The sequence below is a fragment of the Balaenoptera acutorostrata genome, chromosome 4, assembly GCF_949987535.1.
Source record: "Balaenoptera acutorostrata chromosome 4, mBalAcu1.1, whole genome shotgun sequence".
In the NCBI taxonomy this organism is placed as follows: Eukaryota; Metazoa; Chordata; class Mammalia; order Artiodactyla; family Balaenopteridae; genus Balaenoptera; species Balaenoptera acutorostrata.
Genome location: NC_080067.1, coordinates 92,693,555 through 92,719,952, shown reverse-complemented (window position 1 = coordinate 92,719,952; position 26,398 = coordinate 92,693,555). Strand labels below are relative to the sequence as shown.

Here is a 26,398-nt window from a genome sequence, read left to right as displayed (position 1 = left end):
AAAACCAAAAAGGGTAGCTCAGGTTTTCAAATCCCTTCAAAATGAGTATTTAGTAAGGCAGAACTTGTTTCTGCCACCCAGAAATTCAAACCTTGTAGGGGTTAATTTGCAGAGTTGTTTTCATGATATTTCGGAATGTTTTTAGATGTTGAAAAGGTTTGTGCTGTATCTGCTTTAAAGGCAAGATTGTTATCTATGGCAGCTAATGATCAACAGGGGAAACCCAAGTATAAAATTCATTTTTATTGAAATTCAGTGGGAAGGCTAGGGGCTGGAGAAGCTTGCCATACAAAGAAACAGGTAAATAAGGTACAGAGTAACAGGCTAAGTTATATGGAGACTTTTTTGAGAGGTTTTTTACAAGAGATATTTGTTTTGCTTAGTGTGAGTGGGTTGAGTTTATTAGATGAACTCCTTTTCCTTACTTTGCAAATTAAGGGGAAGAAAAAGTTTGTTCATGCCTATATTTAATATTGTTACCTCAAGCAGGGTCAGCTTTTTCCAAGATTTGCTGCTAAATGTAGAGTTCAGTGGAAATCAGTGTTGATCATCTTAGAATATTTTGTTTGCATGCAGCATGTGACCTCTCCAGATGGCGATGTCCTTGTGGAATCAGCATAAGGAATGGCAAAAAAGCTAAAACTTACAATCTTTCTCCTCGATTTGTTTCTTGAGCACTGTATTGCTAAAACAAGGGCAGGTAAAAGCAAAGGAAAGCCAGCTTCTGTGTTCGTTTGCCCAGTTCAGATGCAGCCTGAGTAGTGCTTCATAGTCAAGAGATATTCAGAGGGGACTGGGAAGTGAGGTCTGGCTGCCACACTGCTTACATCATTGCAGAAGTAGGTTTTTGAAAACATATTTAGTAAGGAAATTGCAAGCCATGGGAATGTAGACAAAGTATTTCTTATACATCATGCCGAATCAAATAGCCGTATTATATTACACTAACATAACTCTGACCAGGCCTTCTTCCCACTACGTTATGCTGAAATAATTTACCATGCCCTTGGAATGTCATGGGCAACTGCACCGGTGCAATCTTTTCCCAGTTAGGTAGCTGCCACCTTATCACTAAAACATGTTTCTGTTCTGTAGTCATTTCCATTTCCTGCGTTGTATTACTGGCACTCCTGTGTTATTTAACCTGTGTCTATGGGAGCCTAGAAGTTGGAGCAGAAAGAACATCTAGTTCACCCTCACCATTTTAAATATGGGGAAACCTCTGCTAAAACAAGGTGAAGACGGGCCAAGGGATTTGCTCTGGCTCTTTCTTCTGTTGGTTATCTTGGCAGAACCAGGACTAGGGTCCGGTATCCTGACTCATGTTCCTGGCAGTCTGTCCAGTATTTTTTGTGCTAGATTGGCCATTACAATAAAAATAACATCTTAATGTAACCATTTCCTTTATTAGGGCTTTTGGTCGGATATAAAAAACAGCATTGATTAAATTTAGTGTAGTCAGTTGTTTACTGACCTCTGCTGGTTCAAGTCCTTTTTCCTTTTCCTTCCAAGCAAAATAAATGGTTAAAAGGTAGGTTGCAGCAAAGGGAAATATTAGGTGTCTATAACACACACTTTGCATAATTTACAGTTAAGTAATGAAGAGATGGTATCATTATTGTTTTGTTTACTTTATAGTATTTTTTTTAAAATATTTATTTATTTATTTTTGGCTGCGTTGGGTCTTCGTTGCTGCGCACAGGCTTTCTCTGGTTGCGGCGAGCAGGGGCTACTCTTTGTTGCAGTGCGCGGGCTTCTCACTGCGGTGGTTTCTCTTGTTGCGGAGCACGGGCTCTAGGCGCGTGGGCTTCAGTAGTTGCAGCACGCAGGCTCTAGAGCGCAGGCTCAGTAGTTGTGGTGCACGGGCTTAGTTGCTCCGCGGCATGTGGGATCTTCCCGGACCAGGGCTCGAACCCGTGTCCCCTGCATTGGCAGGTGGATTCTTAACCACTGTGCCACCAGGGAAGTCCCTATTTTATAGTATTTTTAAAACCCATCCACTCAGTTTCTGAGTTAAAGGGAAAAACATTATGACCATGGGTGATGTGGTCACCTTGTGTTTGTGCCATTCCTCCTGAGCCTACTTATCCCCTGACTATTCCCCAGTTCATAAGTATTGCGTAAGGGAATGGAGAACATAGTACGTTTGGATTTGGTGAATGTTACTTTGAAAAAATAGAAGCTGACTCTGAAGAGAATGTATTTTGATCGGTAGTGTGGAATGGGGACAGGATGCTGTAAAGATCAGAGTTTGCTCCCACCAACTCTCAGCTTCCAATTCCAGCCCATAGGGGTGGTTTCAGGGTCAAGAGAGAGCATCTTCATCCCCATGTGATCCCAGAGTCAATATTTTTCTTGCATAAATTGGTTTTAGAGGATGCTTTTTCCTGGAGTACCCCTCTGCTTCAGGAAGTAAATCTGAAGCACAGGTGCACACAGACATTCAAGACCTCCAACTTAGTTATTCCATGACTCTCTGCTTCTTGGCTTTGTCTCACTGTGGTGATCACATAATACAGGAGGATTCTTCAGAGGCTACAGTCAGAATCACCTAAACCCGGGGATGAATTATGCCAATGATCAGGAATAAGAAACATCTGGAAATACTTGCTTTACTTGGGAAAATTTTAGAAACCTTCATCTTCAACTAAAGCTATCTTAGGATTCTATAAAGAACCCGGAAAATATGGGTCTGTAATTTCCTACCTAAAGAACTCTCCCACTTTCAGAGAAGCCATCACATAATTTAAGAATCGATAAAGTATGTTGGTCTCTGTCTTAGCATAAATATGGAAGGGTGTGTGTGTGTGTTTCAGTGGTTTTTTGAGGCTGAAATTCTTCAAGATATGGCAGGTTTGTCAGTTTTTGTGTTTACATTTTAACTTTCTGAAGAGGTGGGTTTTATTTGAATATGCATAGTAATGAAATTTAGATACTGTGACCTACCATTATCTTGCAAGTATCCGAAATATAATGGCCTGATACTTCTAATCTAGACAATGTATTTCCTTTCAGATTTCTCCAAGGTACTTAAAAACAAAAAAAAAAATCCGCTTTTAGGAGCTTAATTCAATATGATAGAGGGTTAGTATTTTGTACTTTTTAAAATGTCAGCCAGGAGCCACTGTATGAACACATCCTTCTTTGTAAAGTGAGCCACTATCGTTTTTAAGTCAGTATATATTCATATATTTTTATTCATATTGGTTTTCGGTATGCACACATCTTTTACTTTTTAAATATTTTATTATGGAAAATTTTAAACATACATAAAAATTAAAATAATAATGCAGTGAAATCCCATGTATCCATCATTCAGTTTAAACAGTTATCTACATATGCTAATATTGTTTCATCTGTAGACCATACTTCCCCCCAAACATAGATTGTTATAAAGCAAATTCCAAATATCATAGTATTTTATTCATAAAAAATTTAAAATATAAATCTAAGAGCCTAGGATTTTTAAAAAGTACAGCAAATCATTATCACACCTAAAAAAAAAATGGCAGCAATTAAAATATCTTTTTTCCAGTCAGTGTTCAGATTCTCTGATGGTCACATAAAATTTTTGTTTAATAATTGGATTGTTCAAAACAGGATCCAAACAAGGTCTACATATTGCATTTAATTGTTAATTGGTGTATCTCCTGGGTCTTTTTAAATCTAGAACAGTTCCCTCTCTCATTTTTTTCCTTGCCATTTGCTGGTTGAAGACATTGGTTATTTTTCTGTAGACTTCCCCATGTTTTAGATTTAAGTGATACTGTCTCCATAGTGTTGTTTAATGTATTCCTCTGTTCTTTGTATTTTCTGTAATCGGAGACACCATGCTTTTTTGTTTGTTTGTTTTTTTTTTTTTAATTTTTTTTAATTAATTAATTTATTTATTTATTTTTGGCTGTGTTGGGTCTTCGTTTCTGTGCGAGGGCTTTCTCTAGTTGCGGCAAGCGGGGGCCACTCTTCATCGCAGTGCGCGGGCCTCTCACTGTCGTGGCCTCTCTTGTTGCGGAGCACAGGCTCCAGACGCGCAGGCTCAGTAGTTGTGGCTCACGGGCCTAGTTGCTCCGCGGCATGTGGGATCCTCCCAGACCAGGGCTCGAACCCGTGTCCCCCGCATTAGCAGGCAGACTCTCAACCACTGCGCCACCAGGGAAGCCCTGCTTTTTTGTTTTTTTAATAAATGTATTTATTTATTTATTTTTGGCTGTGTTGGGTCTTCGTTGCTGCACACAGGCTTTCTCTAGTTGCAGCGAGCGGGGGCTACTCTTGGTTGCGGTGCATGGGCTTCTTGTTGCGGTGGCTTCTCTTGTTGCAGAGCATGGGCTCTAGGTGCGCGGGCTTCAGTAGTTGTGGCACGCAGGCTCAGTAGTTGTGGCACAGGCACTTAGTTGCTCTGCGGCATGTGGAATCTTCCTGGACCAGGGCTTGAACCTGTGTCCCTTGCATTGGCAGGCAGATTCTCAACCACTGCGCCACCAGGGAAGCCCGCATGTGTCTTTTTGAATTATGGTTTTCTCTCTGTATATGCCCAGTAGTGGAATTGCTGGGTCATATGGTAATTCTATTTTTAGTTTTTTAAGGAACCTCCATACTGTTCTCCATAGTGGCTGTATCAATTTACATTCCCACCAACAGTGCAAGAGGGTTCCCTTTTCTCCACACCCTCTCCAGCATTTGTTGTTTGTAGATTTTCCGATGGTGCCCATTCTAACCGGTGTGAGGTGATACCTCACTGTACTTTTTTTTTTTTTTTTTTTTTATAAATTTATTTATTTATTTTTGGCTGTGTTGGGTCTTCGTTTCTGTGCAAGGGCTTTCTCCAGTTGCGGCGAGCGGGGGCCACTCTTCATCGCGGTGCGTGGGCCTCTCACTATCGCGGCCTCTCTTGTTGTGGAGCACAGGCTCCAGACGCGCAGGCTCAGTAGTTGCGGCTCACGGGCCTAGCCGCTCCGCGGCATGTGGGATCTTCCCGGACCGGGGCACGAACTCGTGTCCCCTGCATTGGCAGGCGGATTCCTAACCACTGCGCCACCAGGGAAGCCCCTCACTGTACTTTTGATTTGCCTTTCTCTAATAATTAGTGATGTTGAGCAGTTTTTCATGTGCCTCTTGGCCATCTGTATGTCTTCTTTGGAGAAATGTCTGTTTAGGTCGTCTGCCCATTTTTTATTTGGGTTGTTTTTTTTTTTTAATATTGAGCTGCATGAGCTGTTTATATATTTTGGAGATTAATCCTTTGTCCGTTGATTCATTTGCAAATATTTTCTCCCATTCTGAGGGTTGTCTTTTCATCTTGTTTATAGTTTCCTTTGCTATGCAAAAGCTTTTAAGTTTCATTAGGTCCCATTTGTTTATTTTTGTTTTTATTTCCATTACTGTAGGAGGTGGGTCAAAAAAGATCTTGCTGTGATTTATGTCAAAGAGTGTTCTTCCTATGTTTTCCTCTAAGAGTTTTATAGTGTCTGGTCTTACATTTAGGTCTTTAATCCATTTTGAGCTTATTTTTGTGTATGGTGTTAGGAGGGTTCTGATTTCATTCTTTTACATGTAGCTGTCCAGTTTTCCCAGCACCACTTCTTGAAGAGACTGTCTTTTCTCCATTGTATATCCTTGCCTCCTTTGTCATAGATTAGTTGATCATAAGTGTCTGGGTTTATCTCTGGGCTTTCTATCCTGCTCCATTGATCTATATTTCTGTTTTTGTGTCAGTACCTTACTGTCTTGATTACTGTAGCTTAGTAGTATAGTCTCAAGTCAGGGTGTCTGATTCCTCCAGCTCCATTTTTTTCCCTCAAGATTGCTTTGGCTATTCAGGGTCTTTTTTATCTCCATACAAATTATGCAATTTTTTGTTCTAGTTCTGTAAAAAATGACATTGGTAATTTGATAGGGATTGCATTGAATCTGTAGATTGCTTTGGGTAGTATAGTCATTTTCACAGTATTGATTCTTCCCATCCAAGTACATGGTATATCTCTCCATCTATTTGTGTCATCTTTGATTTCTTTCATCAGTGTCTTATAGTTTTCTGAGTACAGGTCTTTTACCTCCTTAGGTAGGTTTATTTCTAGGTTTTTTATTCTTTTTGCTGCAATGGTAACTGGGAGTGTTTCCCTAATTTCTCTTTCTGATCTTTTGTTGTTAGTGTATAGGAATGCAAGAGATTTCTGTGCATTAATTTTGTATCCTGCAACTTTACCAAATTCATTGATTAGCTCTAGTAGTTTTCTGGCAACATCTTTAGCATTATCTATGTATAGTATCATGTCATCTGCAAACAGTGACAGTTTTACTTATTCTTTTCCAATTTGGATTCCTGTTATTTCTTTTTCTTCTCTGATTGCCGTGGCTAGGACTTCCAAAACTATGTTGAATAATAGTGGCAAGAGTAGACATCCTTGTCTTGTTCCTGATCTTAGAGGAAATGCTTTCAGTTTTTCACCATTGAGAATGATGTTTGCTGTGGGTTTGTCATATATGGCCTTTATTATGTTGAGGTATGTTCCCTCTATGTCCACTTTCTGGAGAGTTTTTATCATGAAAGGGTGTTGAATTTTGTCAAAAGCTTTTTCTGCATCTATTGAGATGATCATATGGTTTTTATTGTTCAATTTGTTAATATGGTGTATCACATTGATTGATTTGCGTATGTTGAAGAATCCTTGCATTGCTGGGATAAATCCCACTTGATCATGGTGTATGATCCTTTTAATGTGTTGTTGGATTCTGTTTGCTAGTATTTTGATTAGGATTTTTTCATCTATATTCATCAGTGATATTGGTCTGTAATTTTCTTTTTTTGTAGTATCTTTGTCTGGTTTTGGTATCAGGGTGATAGTGATGGTGATGGTGGCCTCATAGAACGAGTTTGGAAGTGTTCCTTCCTCTGCAGTTTTTTGGAAGAGTTTGAGAAGGATGGGTGTTAGCTCCTGTCTAAATGTTCAATAGAATTCACCTGTGAAGCCATCTGGTCCTGGACTTCTGTTTGTTGGAAGATTTTTAATCACAGTTTCAATTTCATTCCTTGTGATTGGTCTGTTCATATTTTCTATTTCTTCCTGGTTCAGTCTTGGAAGGTTATACCTTTCTAAGAATTTGTCCATTTATTCATGGTCGTCCATTTTATTGGCATAGAGTTGCTTGTAGTAGTCTCTTATGATGCTTTGTATTTCTTCAGTGTCTGTTGTAACTTCTCCATTTTCATTTCTAATTTTATTGACTTGAGTCCTCTCCCTCTTTTTCTTGATGAGTGTGGCTAAAGGTTTATCAATTTTGTTTATTTTCTCAAAGAACCAGCTTTTAGTTTTATTGACCTTTGCTATTGTTTTCTTTGTTTCTATTTCATTTATTTCTGCTCTGATCTTTATGATTTCTTTCCTTCAACTAACTTTGGATTTTGTTTGTTCTTTTTCTAGTTGCTTTAGGTGTAAGGTTAGATTGTTTATTTGAGATTTTTCTTGTTTCTTGAGGTAGGATTGTATTGCTACATACTTCCCTCTTAGAACTGCTTTTGCTGCATCCCATAGGTTTTAGATCGTCGTGTTTTTGTTGTCATTTGTGTCTAGGTATTTTTTGATTTGTTCTTTGATTTCTTCAGTGATCTCTTGGTTATTTAGTAACGTACTGTTTAGCCTCCATGTGTTTCTGTTTTTTACGTTTTTTTCCCTGTAATGGATTTCTAATCTCATAGGGTTGTGGTTGGAAAAGATGCTTGAGATGATTTCAGTTTTCTTAAATTTACTGAGGCTTGATTTGTGACCCAAGATGTGATCTATCCTGGAGAATGTTCCATGTGCACTTGAGAAGAAAGTGTAATCTGCTGTCTTCGGATAGAATGTTCTATAAATATCAATTAAATCTATCTGGTCTATTGTGTCATTTAAAGCTTGTGTTTCCTTATTCATTTTATGTCTGGATGATCTGTCCATTGGTGTTAGTGAGGTGTTAAGGTCTCCCACTGTTATTGTGTTACTGTTGATTTCCTCCTCTATAGTTGTTAGCGTTTGCCTTATGTATTGAGGTGATCCTATGTTGGGTGCATAAATATTTATAATTGTTATATCTTCTTCTTGGATTGATCCCTTGATCATTATGCAGTGTCCTTCCTTGTCTCTTGTAACATTCTTTATTTTAAAGTCTGTTTTATCTGATATGAATATTGCTACTCCAACTTTTTTTTATTTTCCATTTGCACGGAATCTTTTTCCATCCCCGCACTTTTAGTCTGTATGTGTCCCTAGGTCTGAAGTGGGTCTCTTTTAGACAGCATATAGATTGGTCTTGTTTTTGTATCCTTTCAGAGAGCCTGTGTCTTTTGGTTGAAGCATTTAATCCATTTACATTTAAGGTAATTATCAATATGTATGTTCCTATTACCATTTTCTTAATTTTGGGGGGTTTGTTTTTGTAGGTCCTTTTCTTCTCTTGTGTTTCCCACTTAGAGAAGTTCCTTTAGCATTTGTTGTAGAGCTGGTTTGGTGGTGCTGAATTCTCTTAGCTTTTGCTTGTCTGTAAATCTTTTGATTTCTCCATCAAGTCTGAATGAGATCCTTGCCGGGTATAGTAATCTTGGTTGTAGGTTCTTCCCCTTCATCACTTTAAATATATCATGCCACTTCCTTCTGGCTTGTAGAGTTTCTGTTGAGAAATCAGCTGTTAACCTTATGGGAGTTCCCTTGTATGTTATTTGTCATTTTTCCCTTGTTGCTTTTAATAATTTTTCTTTGTCTTTGATTTTTGCCAATTTATTACTATGTGTCTCAGTGTGTTTCTCCTTGGGTTTATCCTGCCTGGGACTCCCTGCACTTTCTGGGCTTGGGTGGCAATTTTCTTTCCCATGTTAGGGAAGTTTTCAATTATAATCTCTTCACATATTTTCTCGGGTCCTTTCTCTCTCTCTTCTCCTTCTGGGACCCCTATAATGTGAATGTTGTTGCATTTAATGTTGTCCCAGAGGTCTCTTAGGCTGTCTTCATTTCTTTTCATTCTTTTTTCTTATTCTGTTCCACAGCTGTGAATTCCACCATTCTGTCTTCCAAGTCAGTTATCCATTCTTCTGCCCTAGTTATTCTGTTATTGATTCCTTCTAGTCTATTTTTCATTTCAGTTATTGTATTGTTAATCTCTGTTTGTTCATCTAGGTGTTTGTTCTTTAATTCTTTTAGGTCTTTGTTAAACATTTCTTGCATCTTCTTGATCTTTGCCTCCATTCTTTTTCCGAGGTCCTGAATCATCTTCACTATCATTATTCTGAATTCTTTTTCTGGAAGGTTGCCTATCTCCACCTCATTTATTTTTTTGTGTGTGTGGGGGGGGTTATCTTGTTCATTCGTCTGGTACATAGTCCTCTGTCTTTTTATTTTGTCTCTCTTTCTGTGAGTGTGGTTTTTGTTCCACAGGCTGCAGAATTGAAAAGTTGTTTTAATAATGATATAAACACAAATGTGAGTCCAATTGGTAAAAGTCACATCTTGAATATTTAGATAAAAGTCAGGAGTTTTGCAAGTGGGAAGGGAATTTGAATAACCCAAATGTTTTTTGGGGTTCTTCCTGCTTTCTGTCCTTCCCCTGCCTTCCTCACAGGCTGAAAAGAGTTATCACAGGAAGCGTGCAGCCAAATTCCTTGGGTAGTCTAAAGTATATTTTAAAGTTCAGGCAGACAAGTCTTATTCAAGGGACTAGCACAAAATTGTTTAAACTCCCTATAATTGATGTTTTACCCTCTTGACAAGAGTCCTCTAAGTTTCTTAAGAATTCCTAATATAAAACAATCTAGACTTATTTAAAAGGAACCTCTCTGTCACAGGAGATAAAGATCCTCATTTGAATATGGTTTTTGCTATTGACTGTGATTACCTTTAGGAACCATTGGATACCATCTGGACTTCTTTTGACAGAGCTTAGACTTCAGTGGGCTGGAGATGACAGAAAGGAATGGTACCATGGGGTAGACTGATTTATTGTGATAGGAAGAAGCCGAAACTTTTTTTTTTTTTTTTTTACTTTTTGTCATCACTTCTTCCATCTCTCATTTCCTCCCCCTATTCCCCATCACGCCCCAGTCCCTTCTGTGCTCCCTTCCTCCCTGTGGCATCATCTGATACTTTCGTTCTTTCCTTAATGGTCTCCCTTACCTCTTCTTTTAGATGTTTTCAGAATGTAATAAAGTAAACATTCAAAAGGGAAAACAAGAAAACCAAGAAAGAAACTGTGTAATCAGTGTCCTGAGATCATATCGGCATTCCAGTGGTCCTCCCTTTCTCCCCAGCCTGCCATGCATCACCCCGACACCTGGCAAATTCTGAGGATGCCTCAACTTGCCTGGGTTCTGAAGAGCCTCCTCTGGCAATCACAAAGTCTTTGTGCCTTTTAGACTGCTATGGGCATGTGGGCAGTGTATGTCTGTCTCTGTGTGTCTGTGAATGTGTGTCTGTCTGCATACAGTAAGATTTACTGTTGTAACAGGCTCAGTCTGCAAGAACAAAACATCCTCCTTATTCTTGGTTCTTTTTGAGAGATTAAAATGCCCTCCTTGGAGATTATCAATGTATCTACATGTATCTAGTGGATAATAATTATTTTGTTCAAAAAGGCTGATCTTTAAATGACAAAGAACATGGCGCAAGGAATGAGGAATGAGAATCCATTTTCTGCTCTGTTTATTTGCAAAAAACCAATAAGGGCTCAGTGTCCACTAACAGAAGTTTGGTTTTTTGGTTTTTGTTTTTTTCTTCCCTGTGCTGAGATGTAAAATCTTGAGTGTGGAGGAAGAGTTTAAAGGAACAGAGTTTAGGAGGCCAGGTTGCATGAATGGGAGATGAAGTTCTGTGGGGATGGACGTTGAGACAGTCGGAAGGTCCAGATTTAGGGATGCCTGCAAAACCTGTGCATGGGGGCTTCTCTGGTGGCGCAGTGGTTAAGAATCCGCCTGCGAATGCAGGGGACACGGGTTTGAGCCCTGGTCCGGGAAGATCCCACATGCCGCGGAGCAACTAAGCCCGTGAGCCACAACTACCGAGCCTGCACTCTGGAGTCCACGTGCCACAACTACTGAAGCCCATGTGCCTAGAGCCCGTGCTCTGCAACAAGAGAAGCCACCGCAATGAGAAGCCCGCGCACCACAACAAAGAGTAGCCCCCGCTCTCCGCAACTAGAGAAAGCCGCGCACAGCAACAAAGAACCAAAGCAGCCAAAATAACTAAGTAAAATAAATAAATTAAAAAAAAAACAAAACCTGTGCGTAGGAGGGGATATTTGAAGAAGAGAGGATCTGGGAAGGTGTTTGCCAGTGAGTGTGGGGCTGTGTGGAGAGGTGTGACTTGTGTGCAGAGAAGCAGGAGGCTGAGGAGTTAGTGATGAAAGGAAATATTTGTGAAAAAGGAGGGTATATTTGCAAAGGCGGAGTCGAGAGGACTGAGGGTTTGTTTAACTGAGGATGGTGTTTGGATAACGGAGGGTGGGGAAAACAGGCTGCTTTTGGATTTCTGAAATGAGAATATTGCTAGAGAAGGAAGTGGTTGTTCCTGAAGCTTCTAAGTAGTCCCCCTCCCCCTTCCTCATGTTTTCATGTTGGGATTAGTGGGAAAAGAGGGAGGTTTTTGTGTCCATTGTTCTCCATTCTTAAGCTTGGAGTTTGGGGCTGAAATAGATTTCTTAGTTTTTCCTATTCCGTCCTCTAAAAGCTTCTTCCCTCAGGCACCACTGGTCACCACAGAATTCCCCCCCTCCCCTCCACGTCCCCAATGGCACTGCTTCCAACAGACTGCTCTAAGCTGGTGTCTGAATTCAATTACGTGTCATCAGTACGTGCTTTAAAACATTGCCATACCGTAAACATCAGTGCTGAAAGAGGCCAGCCTGTGGACCACCAGTGTGCTGGGAGAGCTTGAAACACCAGGCATCAACCACTGTTTGTGACAAAATATGCTCCCAGAGCCAGCACCTCAGCTCTAAGGCCCCTCATAAGAACGATAGAGACTCAAACTTTTTCATAAAGTGGACATTTTAACCTAAACCCTCCTGATTTTTTTTTAAAGATTCTTTTTCTGAATTTGCTTCTGTAATCTACATCCATCCCCTTTCCCCAGCAATATGAAAAGATTTCCACTTTCCTATCACTTGCTCTTGCACTCCCCCTTTGATTAATTCCTGCTATATTGGATGATCCTGAGAAGTGTTTGTGCACGGCGATGTAGAATGACAAGTAAAGTGTTGTATAATTTAAGAATCCTCCAAACTCTTGGTATAAATTACCTGGAAAAACTGCATTTATATATATAGGCCAGACTTTAAGACTCCTGCTTCTAATGCAACACACAGAACACAACACAGTAAATACTTCATTTTAATTTGTTCATTTTTTAAAACTTTGCTCCCTGGGTGTGTATTCATTATCTTGAAACCAAGGTACCTACAACTCTGGCCATCACAGTGCTCTGAAGTCACCATTAGTGACTTAACAGTTTGGATGGGATTAGCTTCACTGTGGTGTTATTTGGTACAAATGGAGCAGGAGAATTATATTTTAAAACATATACCAGCATTGTGCCAAAGAGGAAAGAATCTACCAAGAAACTTTCAAACATGATCCCTGAGATTAGTTTTTCCAGTAATTTTCTTCTTAAGGTAACATGTACTGTGACTTTCCATGGTACCTTCCAGAGATCTCTAAATGACCCCTGGCATTTTCTAATCGACAATGAGATGATATACGTTTCAGGTGATAAAATAACAAGAGAGCTCTGGAGGGATTAAATTTATGGATTGGAAAGTAAGCCCAAATGTTTCAACACACATTAACTTCTTTCCTGTTTAGACGACCCGGTGTTGTCTCTTCTTTCAGCTGGGCACCAGATGCCTTCTTCCCTTCCCCACACCGGTTCTGCTTCTGTGCGTGTGCGTGCAATATATGGAGCCATTAGTGCCCTTGGGGCTGTTTTGCTTCCACAATAACATAATGCAGTGATTTTATAATTTCCCTGAGACTTCTTTTTTGTTTACATAAAATGTACAGGAAAGCAAAAAGAAACACACCAGCGGAGATCAAGAAGCCAGGCTAGAAACCTGGGAGAGTTCCTCACCTTTCTTACACGTGTTAACACAGACCCCTGTCCTGCCGCCCTCCCTCTTGTGTGTCACTTTGACAACACCTCTTGCAGTGTGCCCTTTCACCTCCCGCAGCCCTAGTTCTTCCTCTGCTTTCTTTTCCTAACCTCAGCTGCAGTCTCTAATACATTGTCTGCAGGGCTCCATCGCGTTGCTGTCTCCCTCACTGCTGGGGAATTAAACCCAGTCTCTCCCATGGTATCCTCTGCCCTCCTGCCTCTACTCGCCTTGCCTTCGCTCTCATCCTCATTCAGAGTGCATTACTGCTTCCTGTTCTGCATTTCCCTATGCTTTTCCCACCTCTAGACCTCCACTCTTGTGATCTCACCCTCAATGAAAAGAACACCCTGGCACTGGGGAAGGAGAGAGAGGTATCATGAGCCATTATTGTCACTCCTAGGGTCAGAAAGACCACCTGTGTGATTCTCCACCTTTTGAGTTGAATTGATTTATGGGATTAAGAGATCTCAAATTGACACAAGTATACATACGTATGTACTCAGCTATGACTGGTAAACTCAGCTTCAGGAAAATGAGTGAATTACATGTTTATACTTGATGATAAATCTTTAAGTGTACAACTTTTTACACATCCTTAACAGACCCAATAAGGTTGAACTGAAAAACCAGGGTATCAGACATGAATATCTTAAAATATTCTCTGGAATGTTCTTCCATCCAGATCATCTGTAGCTTTCTTCTGCAATATATGTGGTGGAGAAATGTTGCATGACTGTTTCTCAGATGTGGTTTATTATTTGCAAATGTCCTGCTTGTCTCTTCCCTAGAGACTGTAAAGCTGATCTTTCAGCTAGTACTACTGTGGAATATTTTGGTGTTGTATTTTGTTTGGCCAACTAAACTGCATCAATAATTACATTTTTTGGCGGTGGGTGGGTTTTGGCTGAGCTGCGAGGCATGCGGGATCTTAGTTCCCTGACCAGGGATTGAACCTGTGGCCCCTGTAGTGGAAGCACGGAGTCCTAACCACTGGACCCCCAGGGAATTCCCAATAATTATATTTTTTTATTAAAAAAAAAAAGTGTATGTGAGGAGGAGAGAGGGACCAAGTGTTGCCACCCTGTAGGGTAGTAAGAATACCCTATAGTAGTTTGATACTATGTAGTTTTGTTGGAAGAGGGAATGGTATTTGGTAATATTTTGTTTGGGTGATTAAGTAGCATTTGCAACTGCAAACCAGTTGAAATACATTAATACATTTTATCATCTAAAATGACATTCATGTCCTATGCTGCTGAGTCAAAAATTAAACTTTTAAGTATCCTTTTTGACATAAACCCTCAATTCTGTACCGTTGGAGCAAATATTGAAAATGCAGAGTTTGGGCTCAGTGCTTAGCTTCTGACTTCCATTTAACAGCACCTGCTCTGCCTTGCTTTCTGGATGGCTAACTCTGCACTATCTTAGCTCTGTTTCCTATTTTGTATGCACCACTTTATAACTAAAGTCTTCCCCACTAACTGGCTTTAATTCTTTTCTTGTTATTCTAACATCTCACTTATGGATTTCCCTTTGTATCCTTATCTAAAATATCCTAAATGGTTGGAGGATTGCTGTCCAATTTAAACCACACTTAAGATAGTCATAGACTTGGACCCCAGAGAGCATATCTTACATGGTGGTGAAGAAGGGAAAGGATTTAGAGAACTATGAGAGAGAGATACATAGTTATTAAATACAGAAAATAACTGTTGCTTTTTTCCTACATAACACAATTTTTGTTATTAATTCTGTCAGAGACAGGATGTTTGCTGGATGTACCAGTTGTCTGACCTCAGATGGGCTTGAGATTTTGTTTATATTTTTAAAACTACAAAATTTGAGGTGTGGAGGTGGCTTTATGCTACCATTGGATAATACCCATCAGATTCCCTTTCCTCAATAGGACTTAACTCCATTGTCATTTCTTTCTTTGATAACTTCCCCAGACTACCAGTCTCACTGGGTTAGCACCCCCTCCATGCTCCTTTACCAATCTGTCAATCAATCCTCTATTAAGGCATGCATCACACCATGTAGCATTTATTCATATGTGTGTTTTCCCCTTTGGACTGTAAGCTATGTGAAGGCAGGAAATGGTATCTTTGACCACATATTTTCCAGGGCCTAGCTCAAAGCCTGGTTTATAGTAGGCACTTAATGAAGATTAACACCTTCATAGTAACACACAGCTCCCAAATCTCAGTGGCTTAAGACAATCTTGGATTGGCAAAGACCCTGCTCTCTATCGTCCTCACTGAGGGAGGTAGGCTAAGGAAGCCTCTACAGACTTGGATGCAAGTGAGTCATCTTAGCAGGGATGGAAACGGTGAATCATGCTCCGGCTCTTGATGTTTCAGCTTGGAACTGACATGTCACTTTCTCTCCTGTTTCAGTGATCAAAGCAAGGGACATAGCCACACCTAATGTCATGGGAATGAGGAAGAACAGCACTGCTTTGTTTCTGAAAGCAGAGAACAGGAATAATAGTGAGCAACATTAGTGCCTGTTAAGCTAAAGTCTGATACATGGTAGGCGCTCAATACCTAGTTAATGAATGAGGTACCTGAAACTACCTGTTAGGATTTTAATTTTTTTCTATACAATAAGCAGAATCACTCCAAGTAATGAAATAATCTAATAACTACATTAAAAAATGAGCATACTAAATATATTATCTAAGCCATATTCAGCAAACATCTGGAGACTTTTTTTGTAACCACTCCGTTCACTTTATTCATATTAGGGAAGGTGTTATGTTTGATTTTGCAGTTTTTCAGATGCATAAAGTATGGAATGGGTCAATTTGCATAATTGTCATTTTTGCCTGAGTCATTTAGAAGATTTGGAAAAAATGTTGAAGTCTTCAAATATTTACATATTTAGTCTGATGAAGAAGTTATTTAAAGTAACCTTTTTCGGAAGAGTTAATATCTGGATCAAAAATTGGGCAAGAGCTTAGGAAAAATGAGAGTCTAATCAACTTAAAAATGAAGTATTGCTGCAGATTGTATGCTAATATTTTACACTAAATTTTTTCTTCATTGTTAAGGTAACCCAAACACATTGTATAAAATGTGGAAAATGCAAACTAGTTTGAGAAAGGTGAATTAAAAATCACTGGTGTGATTTCTTTTATTCCATTGTTCTAGTTATAGAATAAGCATATGGACAAGGGAAGAGAAGATATTGGCTTGTAATGGGGAGTAACAGTGGAAATATCAAGAAATGATCAGATTGAGACTATGGATTAAGGACAATATTGGTAGGATTTGTTGATGGATAAAATGAGGAAGGAGGGAATAGAGAAATGATAGAGATGGTAGAGGATAGAGGATATAGTGATAGAGGAGATCAGTGATGCTTCCCCAGATTTTGGCTTGAACATCTGAATGTAATCCATGTGTAGAGGTGGGTGTATATATAAGACTGCACTCATTGTATGTGTGGTTTTTAAAATTTACTTAACATTATATTAACGTATTTTTAATGCTATAAACATACCTTGAAATAAGATTTTAAATGGTTTAATATTCACTCATATGATATGCTATAGCTGTTGATTTTCTCCCTATTTGGGGGGCAATTAAGGTGTTTTTTCCCCTTTAATAAATAACATGGTAATGTTCTCAGGATTCACCTACTTCCTTGTCTCCTCAATTCAACAATATTTAACTTGAGGGAATTGACCAAGGTTTGCTGGAATTTCAACATAGCAAACCAACATGTGATAAAGTGAGTTGGGAATAGAAGGAACCAAGACTAGAGGTCATCTTGGTTTCAGTCTTCCAAGGGGGTATGGTGAGATATAGCTCAAACCAGACTGGTGTTGCTTTCGAGGTCAGAATTGGTAGTGGTAGACAATTGCTGAGAGGGACATTTGTCTTGGATGCAGAGATGGCACTGTCCCCGAGGAATGAAAGACCTGGCAAGAGCCAGATGGCAGGGCCAGATCCCAGCTGGGAGGCAATTCTAAAGGAGAATCTCAAAAATTTTTTTGAGGTCCACTTAAAAAGACAATCATGCTTTTATCCATCAGGGTAGGGCTTTGGATTGGAGGATAAGGTACCCAAGGCAGAGCTTCCTGTGGGAAGCTGCGGCTTTGAGGGGTCTGAGGACTCAGCCCATCTCTAGGATTTAAGCAGCCAAACTGTTTCTTTGCCCCACTTTCTGGGTAAGAAGCAATTCCTTATTGGGCTGCCTGCATTTGCCCAGGAAATCTCTGAGGCTGAGCAAGCAAGGTGAAGGTCCTCCATCTGTGGCTGGGAGGGAGTGGGGAAGGCTGTGATGGACATTGAAAACTTGCGTTCATTGAGTGTCTCACCTGTGGGGCGATGGGAGTCAGGAGGGGCTGGAGATACGACAGAAATACTAGAAAACCCTCTGCCTTAAACTTGTGTCTTGGTCACACATTATGATATTGATTACTAACCATACGTAATACTGTTTATATATAGTGCAGAGATGCAGTAACCAGTGTTTGAGGTGCCTATGGAGTTGGAGGACTGTCTTCGCAGTACCTGAGTTCAAATTTATGTTTAAATTGTGTTTTCACTTTGATGATAACTTAAAGAAAATATTTTTATCAGTTTGAAATATAAGGCTTCACATTTACAGTGATAATTTGTGATTAAAAAGACATTTTCATAGACTAAAACTGCAGTTTCTTAAGTTAATATTGTTCAAAGTAGGGTCCAAAACATATTCTTATGGGTACATCCATTAAAAAAATTTTCTTTTCATCGTGGAAAATAGAATCCTAATCTGAGCCTCGAAGAATGGATGGGTTTGGATGGGTGCAAAAGGAGAAAGGTGTTTCCATGAGAGGAGAGAGTTAGATCAAGGATGATCGTGGTGCCTCTGGGATGCCTGGGAACTTGAAGGATACGTCAGTTTCAGGTTTTTAAATACTCCACCCTGACCCTGATATGTCAGGAATATGGGGAACACTCCTTCCTCTACTATTACCTACCTTTCTCTGATGGATGCAGGAGCTTGATTAAGTCTTTTTGTTGAGAAGGTAACTCTCATAGTCCCCCTTTAAAGAATCATCTTCTAACCCTCATGTAATTGATCAGTGTCTAACACAAAACTTTCTTTCTCTGCCAGAATGTGAATTTAGTTTCCTCAGGACTTAACTTCTGAACAGTTAATGATTCTTGCAGAGACATCTAAAGGAAGGCCCATTGCAGCATCCCTTTGGGTGTTTGCTAGGTACTCAGGAAGCAGGTGGTCCTCCAGGGACTAGAAAACTAAAGGGACATTGTCTTTTTTAGGTACCAACCTCATCTTCCACCTGTACTTGGTTAGGGATTTGTTCCTCTCAAATTTCATTGATGTCCTCTTGAGTTATTTTTCTTTTGTACAAGAAACATCCCAGATCAGTGGTCTTTATACATCTTCATTTTGCAGGACAGCTTTTCTAGGTTTATTACTAAAACAGCGTCTGTGTTTTTTAATTACAACAGATTGGACTGCAAACCTATTTGTACTGATGTAGGCTGAAAAATGTGGTTCGTCTTTTTAAATCTTCTTTGTTAAGTAAAGCTTTCTCTTGTTTTTTCCTTCACAGATTCCAACAAGATTATGGCAGAGCAGAGCCACATGCAAAAGCAGCTGGATTTACAGAATGGTAGCTTAGAGGCAGGCTTTGTGGCGAATTCCCTCGAAAACGATTCCCAAAACATGATGGAGAGCCTGAGCCCGAAGAAATATTCTTCCAGTCTGAGATTTAAAACCAATGGAGACTATTCTGGTTCCTATTTAACCCTCTCACAACCTGTGCCTGCTAAAAGAAGCCCTTCTCCTTTGGGAACCAGTGTCAGAAGTAGCCCCTCCTTGGCCAAAATCCAGGGAACCAAGCAGTTCTCTTGCGATGGAAATGACAAAAATATTTCCGTGAAACCTCCCACCCCTTTACGCAGCACTTCACCCTCCCTTAGTGGATATCCACTTGGGAGAGCAGACTTTGATCATTTTACAGGCCGGGACACTGAAAGGTCCTTGAGGCTTTCAGAGAAGCCTCCCTATTCCAAATATAGCTCAAGGAATAAATCCCATGACAATGTCTACTTTCTGGGAGGGCTGGAAGGCCGAAAAGCATCTGGCTCACTCCTGACCATGTGGAATGGAAGTTCCCTGAGTGATACTGGCTCCTTGCCCATCGGTAGGTCAGGGGCAGCCAGCATGCCTTCAAGCCCAAAGCAAGCCAGGAAAATAAGCATCCAGGACAACCTGACACTTCAGCCCAAGTTGACCAGACACAAGGATCTGGCATCTGAAAACATCAGTTTAAGAACTAGGAAGTACTCGAGCAGCAGCCTGAGTCACATGGGCGCCTATAGCCGATCTCTCCCCAGGTTGCACAGAGCCACAGAGAATCAGCTGGCACCTCTCAGTGTGCCTCCAAGAAGCTCTCTGGGCAATTCCAAACGAATGAAACTGGGGGAAAAGGATCTACCTCATAGCATCACAGACAATGACAATTACCTGAATTTTTCTTCTTTGAGCTCAGGAGCTTTACCCTATAAAACCTCTGCCTCTGAGGGCAACCCTTACGTGAGTTCCACCCTCAGCGTCCCTGCCAGTCCTCGAGTGGCTCGGAAGATGCTTCTGGCCTCCACCTCCTCCTGTACCTCTGATGACCTTGATAGGGCTTCCTACTTGGGGACCAGCCCAGGTCATTCATTCCCTCCCGGAGAGCTGGACAGAGCGTTTGCGGCCAGGAGGAACTTCTCGTGTGGGTCTGTTGAGTTTGATGATGCAGATCCGGACAGCCTCAGACAGGCCTCAGGAACCCCCCAGCCTGTCCTTCGGGAACGGAAAAGCAGCATTAGCTCCATTTCAGGACGAGACGACCTGATGGATTATCACCGGCGGCAGAGGGAGGAGAGACTCAGGGAGCAGGAGATGGAGCGATTGGTAATCTTCTCATCTGACTTGACCTCACTGTTTCATTGAATAACTTCTTTTTTTTTTTTTTTTTTTTTAAAAGAGGCAAAGTTTTTTTTTTTTTTTACTTGATTTTATTTATTTATTTATTTATTTTTGGCTGTGTTGGGTCTTCGGTTCGTGCGAGGGCTTTCTCCAGTTGCGGCAAGCGGGGGCCACTCTTCATCGCGGTGCGGGGACCGCTCTTCATCGCGGTGCGCGGGCCTTTCTCTATCGCGGCCCCTCCCGTCGCGGGGCACAGGCTCCAGACGCGCAGGCTCAGCAATTGTGGCTCACGGGCCCAGCTGCTCCGTGGCATGTGGGATCTTCCCAGACCAGGGCTCGAACCCGTGTCCCCTGCATTAGCAGGCAGATTCTCAACCACTGCGCCACCAGGGAAGCCCCATTGAATAACTTCTTGGAGACAAACTCCAAGGATATATGTGTAGAATTTCCATGTGCACCAGCCACTGGTCCCCTCCTAGATTTCCTCCTGCTAATCTTCCTCTTCCCAGATCACTATTATTAGTCATAAATGGATAGTTTGAAGGCCTATATGTGCCTAATGTTATATTAAGTTGCTCTGCAGAGGTCTCACGAGTATAAATTCTTGATAAATCTAACAAAGATAGTTGTGAATTTTACTGAATTTCTTTAAAAGTCTTACAAACTTCTCTCTTAAGACTATGAGGAAACACTGATTTGTATTATTTATGTCATCAAATTTGCATGTATATGCTATGATGGTAATAATCAGTGAAATGACAACTCATTGGAAATTAGGCAGTAAGTTTCTCTGTATAGCAAGTTGTCTGTAAAGTTGAAAGGTTGCCCCAATGGTGCTCAACCTTTTTTCTGCACTGTACATAGACACACACACACCATACTCCCTTCAGCCATGTCTTAATACATATAGTGACTCCAAACTACACATGCTCAAAAAAAATTACTGAGTTGTCTTTTTCTATGGATTTATGATTACTGTAAAAAATATTGAAAATAATAAGAAAAGAGGAAACAGGAGAGTCCCACTAATGAATGAGAACAAACTGCTGCGTTTTTCTATTTTCTTTTAAGCATAATTTTTTAGGGTGAATACCTGTAAGATTATTTTGATTCATTAGTGATTAATGATTAATGATTTCCTTAATGTGGGAAGCTGCAGGATGGTAAAGCTGATTTACAGAAGTATAGGAGTATCAAAAGTATTTTAGTTACTAAAAGAAAGTATCCTGGAATAAGATTTCTGAATCACATACAAAACTAGTTAATGCCCTACAGGACAATAAAATTGTAACTTCTGGATTATAATGAACAGAAACTTTTGCATCTATACAGGACAGAATTTGCTTGAAATTTTAGAAAAATAATTATTCACATCACTCACAGTTTTTGATAAGTTAATGTCTATCCTTACAGAGTTTCCAAATATCCTAATCACTAATAGTGAATGAAAACAAATGTGTATACCCCTAGAGAATTTGGTATTCTGTGGGTGGGTATGTTAGATGGTGCTCCAGTATGGCAGTTCCTTTGTTATCATAAATAGTCTCCAAAGATTTTTCATGATCACAAAAGCCATTGTATTTGGTCCTGATTCATTGACATAAGCTAGAAAAACTTTTAATTAGCATATAAAAGCCTTCTTGTATATAGATAGCAAATCTAGTGCTATACTGTACTGAATAACTGTCATTGATAAAGCCAGAGAATCAACTTCTATGATTTATTAAGTTACCTAGGAGAGCATTTCAATGGCTTCATCACTCCAGAGGTCTTCGTTAAATGCTTTTATTTACTCTTCTGTTCTAAGCGTAGGAAACCAAACTCTTATTTATTTATTTATTTATTTATATTTTTGGCTGTGTTGGGTGTTTCTTGCTGCACGCGGGCTTTCTCTAGTTGAGGTGAGAGGGGCTACTTTTTGTTGTGGTGCACAAGCTTCTCATTGTGGTGGCTTCTCTTGTTGCTGAGCATGGGCTCTAGGCGCAGCGCGTGGGCTCGGTAGTTGTGGCTTGCAGCCTCTGGAGCGCAGGCTCAGTAGTTGTGGTGCACAGGCTTAGTTGCTCTGCGGCATGTGGGATCTTCCTGGACCAGGGCTTGAACCCGTGTCCCCTGCATTGGCAGGAGGATTCTTAACCACTGCGCCACCAGGGAAGTCCCAAACTGGTTTCATCTTTAGCACTTATAAGAGTTGGTGAATTTTTCTTTCCTCTAGTTTTCCCAAATCTGCTAAGGTTTCTGGCTATCCAGCAAGTGACCTTTTTACTGCCTATAAGGTTGGTGCCCTGTAAGCCACAAACAGGTCCTAGTTCAACTTCTTGGGAGAAGCTTTGGTTATTAGCTTCAGATATGAAGTTATAACCCTTTCTCCTTAATAAGGGGCTTGTCATATCTGATGAAGTGAGGCTAATTTTTAAGTAAGACACTCTACTTTTGGCCTCTGTTGTATTGTCTATTTGTCTGATTATATTCCACTAAAAGGGAGGACAGATTCTTATTGAGCCCATGCAAATAATGTTATTGCCATTAAAAAGTAAAATGTCTCAGAAAAAAATGTTTTTTCCTGAATCTGAAGGACCAAGGAGAACAAACTAACATTTAAAGAATGTTTCATTTAGTTTGCAACATCGAAGTCAACTAAATTGACGGTTAGCGATAGATCAGCATGAATGCTAAAAGGGTTTTCCCCATCAGAAAATAGAACATTAAGATAATGCCAATAATTTTCCAAAACACATGTCCACATTTAGAAATTAGATTTCCAGTTTCAGTTCAGTCTGTTCTATGTAATTAATTCTTATTCCTCTAACCTTGGGTCATTAATTTGATTTCATGAAGTTATCTATTTCTGAACTAAAAGAAGTCCTGAAAATCTGATTTAGCCTCTAGTACTATCTCATACTTGTCTATGTAATGTCAGCTCTTCTGTCAGCCTCTGACCCTAAGTCCGTTCTTTGAAATATCAAGAGTGAAGAGTATCTGGTAAAGTTCTGTCCACGAGGCTCTGAGACTGTCTTCCTTTGTTAAAGGCACATCCTCACCTATAACTTAAGCAGAGTCTTTAGGAAAGCATGAGAGGAAATCGTGGACTACTGGGTGAGGGTAAGAGTAAGTGGCTATGGTTAACCTACGGTTAATTTAACAAACAGTATCAGCAAGAAGGAGAATCTAAATCTTCCGTTAGGCAATATGATGTTGATCTTCTCTTATTTTTTTTAATAAATTTATTTTATTTATGTATTTATTTTTGGCAGCGTCGGGTCTTCGTTGCTGTGCGCAGGCTTTCTCTAGTTGTGGTGAGAGGGGGCTACCCTTTGTTGCGGTGCGTGGGCTTCTCATTGCGGTGGCTTCTCTTGTCGCAGAGCACGGGCTCTAGGCACGCGGGCTTCAGTAGTTGTGGCATGCAGGCTCAGTAGTTGTGGCTCGCGGGCTCTAGAGCTCAGGCTCAGTAGATGTGGCACATTGGTTTAGTTGCTGCACGGCATGTGGGAATCTTCCTGGACCAGGGCTCAAACCCATGTCCCCTGCATTGGAGGGCAGATTCTCTTCACCACTGCACCACCAAGGAAGCCCATGTTGGTCTTATTTAATCAGTGTTTCCCCTGAGGGTGAGAACATATTACAGAGAGTGAGGACGTTGACATATATCCAGGGCCTTTCTGTAAAGTATGCAATCACTGAACTTTATAATATTTTGCCTGTACAAAATTAGCCTAGGGAAGGCTGAGCTTCTCATTTGATTTGATAAATCTTCCTATGCATTTGTTGATAGTGTTGAGCTATTTATCAAGAAGGGGCTTAACAAATAAACCTAATTATTTCTAGCATTCTTCTTTTTGTAAGGTTAAGAAAAAAAATCTTTGTCATTGCCCAATAGTCCTCTGGGAAAACTTAAAGACAGTTCAAATGTAAAAGGTATCTTGGAAAAAATTTGTTTTCCTGAATTTAGGGTCTGATCTTGGGAGGGCAAAATCAAATATTAATCAGAGATTATGTTATTTGAATAATATAGCGTTGTGGATGCCTGAGAAAATGAATGTTCGCAGTTTGGTTACCTAATAAAGTGAGAATAAGTTATTTATTATAAACAATAAATCTTAAAATAACCAGATGAGGAACTGTTTTTGGTCATTTTAAATATGCAAGTATATATCCCAGTTAGGAGAAGGCACAAAAGATTACTCTTGTGAGATACTGAAACTCTTCTCTCTGGGCAGATTACAAAAAAATAAAATAAACTTTTGCTATCTTTTGTAAGCATAGGCTGATTTCTCCAAGATAAGTAAGTAGGTAATTTCAATAAGAGATAATTGCATTTTAGTTTTACATTAATAGGATACTTCTCATAAAAAAATTACTTCATAAATAAACTCATCAATGCTGTTCAAACTTTGCCAAAATTTTAACATTTTATTACATCTTTACAGAATTAACTATTTGCAGGTATTATAAAGTAAGTCAAATAAGCTCCCTTTCTGCAAATCTAAAATTTTTAATGTAACTTTATTTTATTAAAGTACAGTTGATTTACAGTATTGTATAACTTTCAGGTGTACAACATGGTGATTCAACATTTTTATAGATTATACTCCACTTAAAGTTATTATAAGATATTGGCTGTATTCCCTATACTGTACCATATATCCTTATAGTTTATTTTATACATAGTAGTTTGTACCTCTTAATTCCCTACCCTTCTATTGCCTCTCCATCCCTCTCCCCACATGTTATCACCAGTTTGTTCTCTATATCTGTGAGTCTCTTTCTGTTTTGTTATGTTTATTCATTTGTTTTATTGTTTAGATTCTACATGTACGTGCTAACATACAGTATTTGTCTTTCTCTGGCTGACTTATTTCATTAAGCATAATATCCTCCAGGTCCATCCATGTTGTTGCAAATGGGAAAACTTCATTATTTTTTATGGCTGAGTAATATTCCATTGTCTGTATATACCACATCTTCTTTATTCATCTGTTGATGAGCTCTTAGGTTGCTTCCATATCTTGACTATTGTAAATAATGCTGCTATGAACATTGGGGTGCATATGTCTTCTCAAATTACTGATTTCTGTTTTCTTTTGGTATGTACCCAGAAGTAGAATTGCTGTATCATATGGTAGTTCTGTTTTTAATATTTTGAAGCATCTCCATACTGTTTTCCATAATGTCTCTGCCAGTTTACATTCCCACCAACAGTTTACTAGGGTTCCGTTTTCTCCACATCCTCTCCAGCATTTGTTATTTGTGGTCTTTTTTTTTTTTTTTTTTTTTAAGGATTTTCTTATTTATTTATTTATTTATTTATTTATTTTTGGCTGTGTTGGGTCTTCGGTTCGTGCGAGGGCTTTCTCCAGTTGCGGCAAGCGGGGGCCACTCTTCATCGCGGTGCGGGGACTGCTCTTCATCGCGGTGCGTGGGCCTTTCTCTATCGCGGCCCCTCCCGTCGCGGGGCACAGGCTCCAGACGCGCAGGCTCAGCAATTGTGGCTCACGGGCCCAGCTGCTCCGTGGCATGTGGGATCTTCCCAGACCAGGGCTCGAACCCGTGTCCCCTGCATTAGCAGGCAGATTCTCAACCACTGCGCCACCAGGGAAGCCCTATTTGTGGTCTTTTTGATGATAGCCATTCCGACAGGTGAGAGGGGATATCTCACTGTGGTTATGATTTGCATTTTTCTGATGATTAGCAATGTTGAGCATCTTTTCATGTGTCTATTTGCCATCTGTATGTCTTCTTTGGAAAAATGTCTTTTCAGGTCTTCTGCCTATTTTTTAATTGAGTTGTTTGTTTTTATGATATTGAGTTGTATGAGCTGTTTATATATTTTTGATATTAACGCCTTATTGAATATATCATTTGCAAATATTTTCCCATCCAGTAGGCTGTCTTTTTGTTTTATTGGTGGTTTCCTTTGCTTTGCAAAAGCTGTGAAGTTTAATTAGGTCCCACTTGTTTATTTTTGCTTTTGTTTCCTTTGCCTGAGGAGAAAGATCCAAAAAAATACTGCTATAACTTATGTCAAAGAGTGTTCTGCCTATGTTTTCTTCTAGGAGTTTTATGGTTTCCGGTTTTACATTTAAGTCTTTAATCCATTTTGAGTTTATTTTTGTATATGGTGTTAGAGAATGTTCTAATTTCATTCTTTCACATGTAGTTGTCCAGTTTTCCCAGCACCACTTGTTGAAGAGACTGTCTTTTTTCCATTGTATATTCTTGCCTCCTTTGTCACAGAGTAATTGACCATAAGTATATGGGTTTGTTTCTGTGCTCTCTATTCTGTTACATTGATTTATGTGTATGTTTTTGTGCCAGCACCATACTATTTGATTACCGTAGCTTTGTAGTATAGTCTGAA

At 39.8% G+C, this 26,398-nt stretch overlaps 1 protein-coding gene across 14 annotated transcripts in view; it reads left to right on the top strand.

Moving 5' to 3' along the window:
• Window positions 1–26,398, top strand: part of PHLDB2 (pleckstrin homology like domain family B member 2) — a 224,339-nt gene that overhangs the window by 112,761 nt on the left and 85,180 nt on the right. For all 14 annotated transcript variants that reach the window (XM_057545215.1, XM_057545227.1, XM_057545226.1 and 11 more), the window contains one exon: window positions 18,680–20,028. In XM_057545215.1, coding sequence (XP_057401198.1) covers window positions 18,694–20,028 — 1,335 coding nt within the window. In that variant the 5' untranslated portion in view covers window positions 18,680–18,693. The remainder of the gene's footprint in view (window positions 1–18,679; window positions 20,029–26,398) is intronic.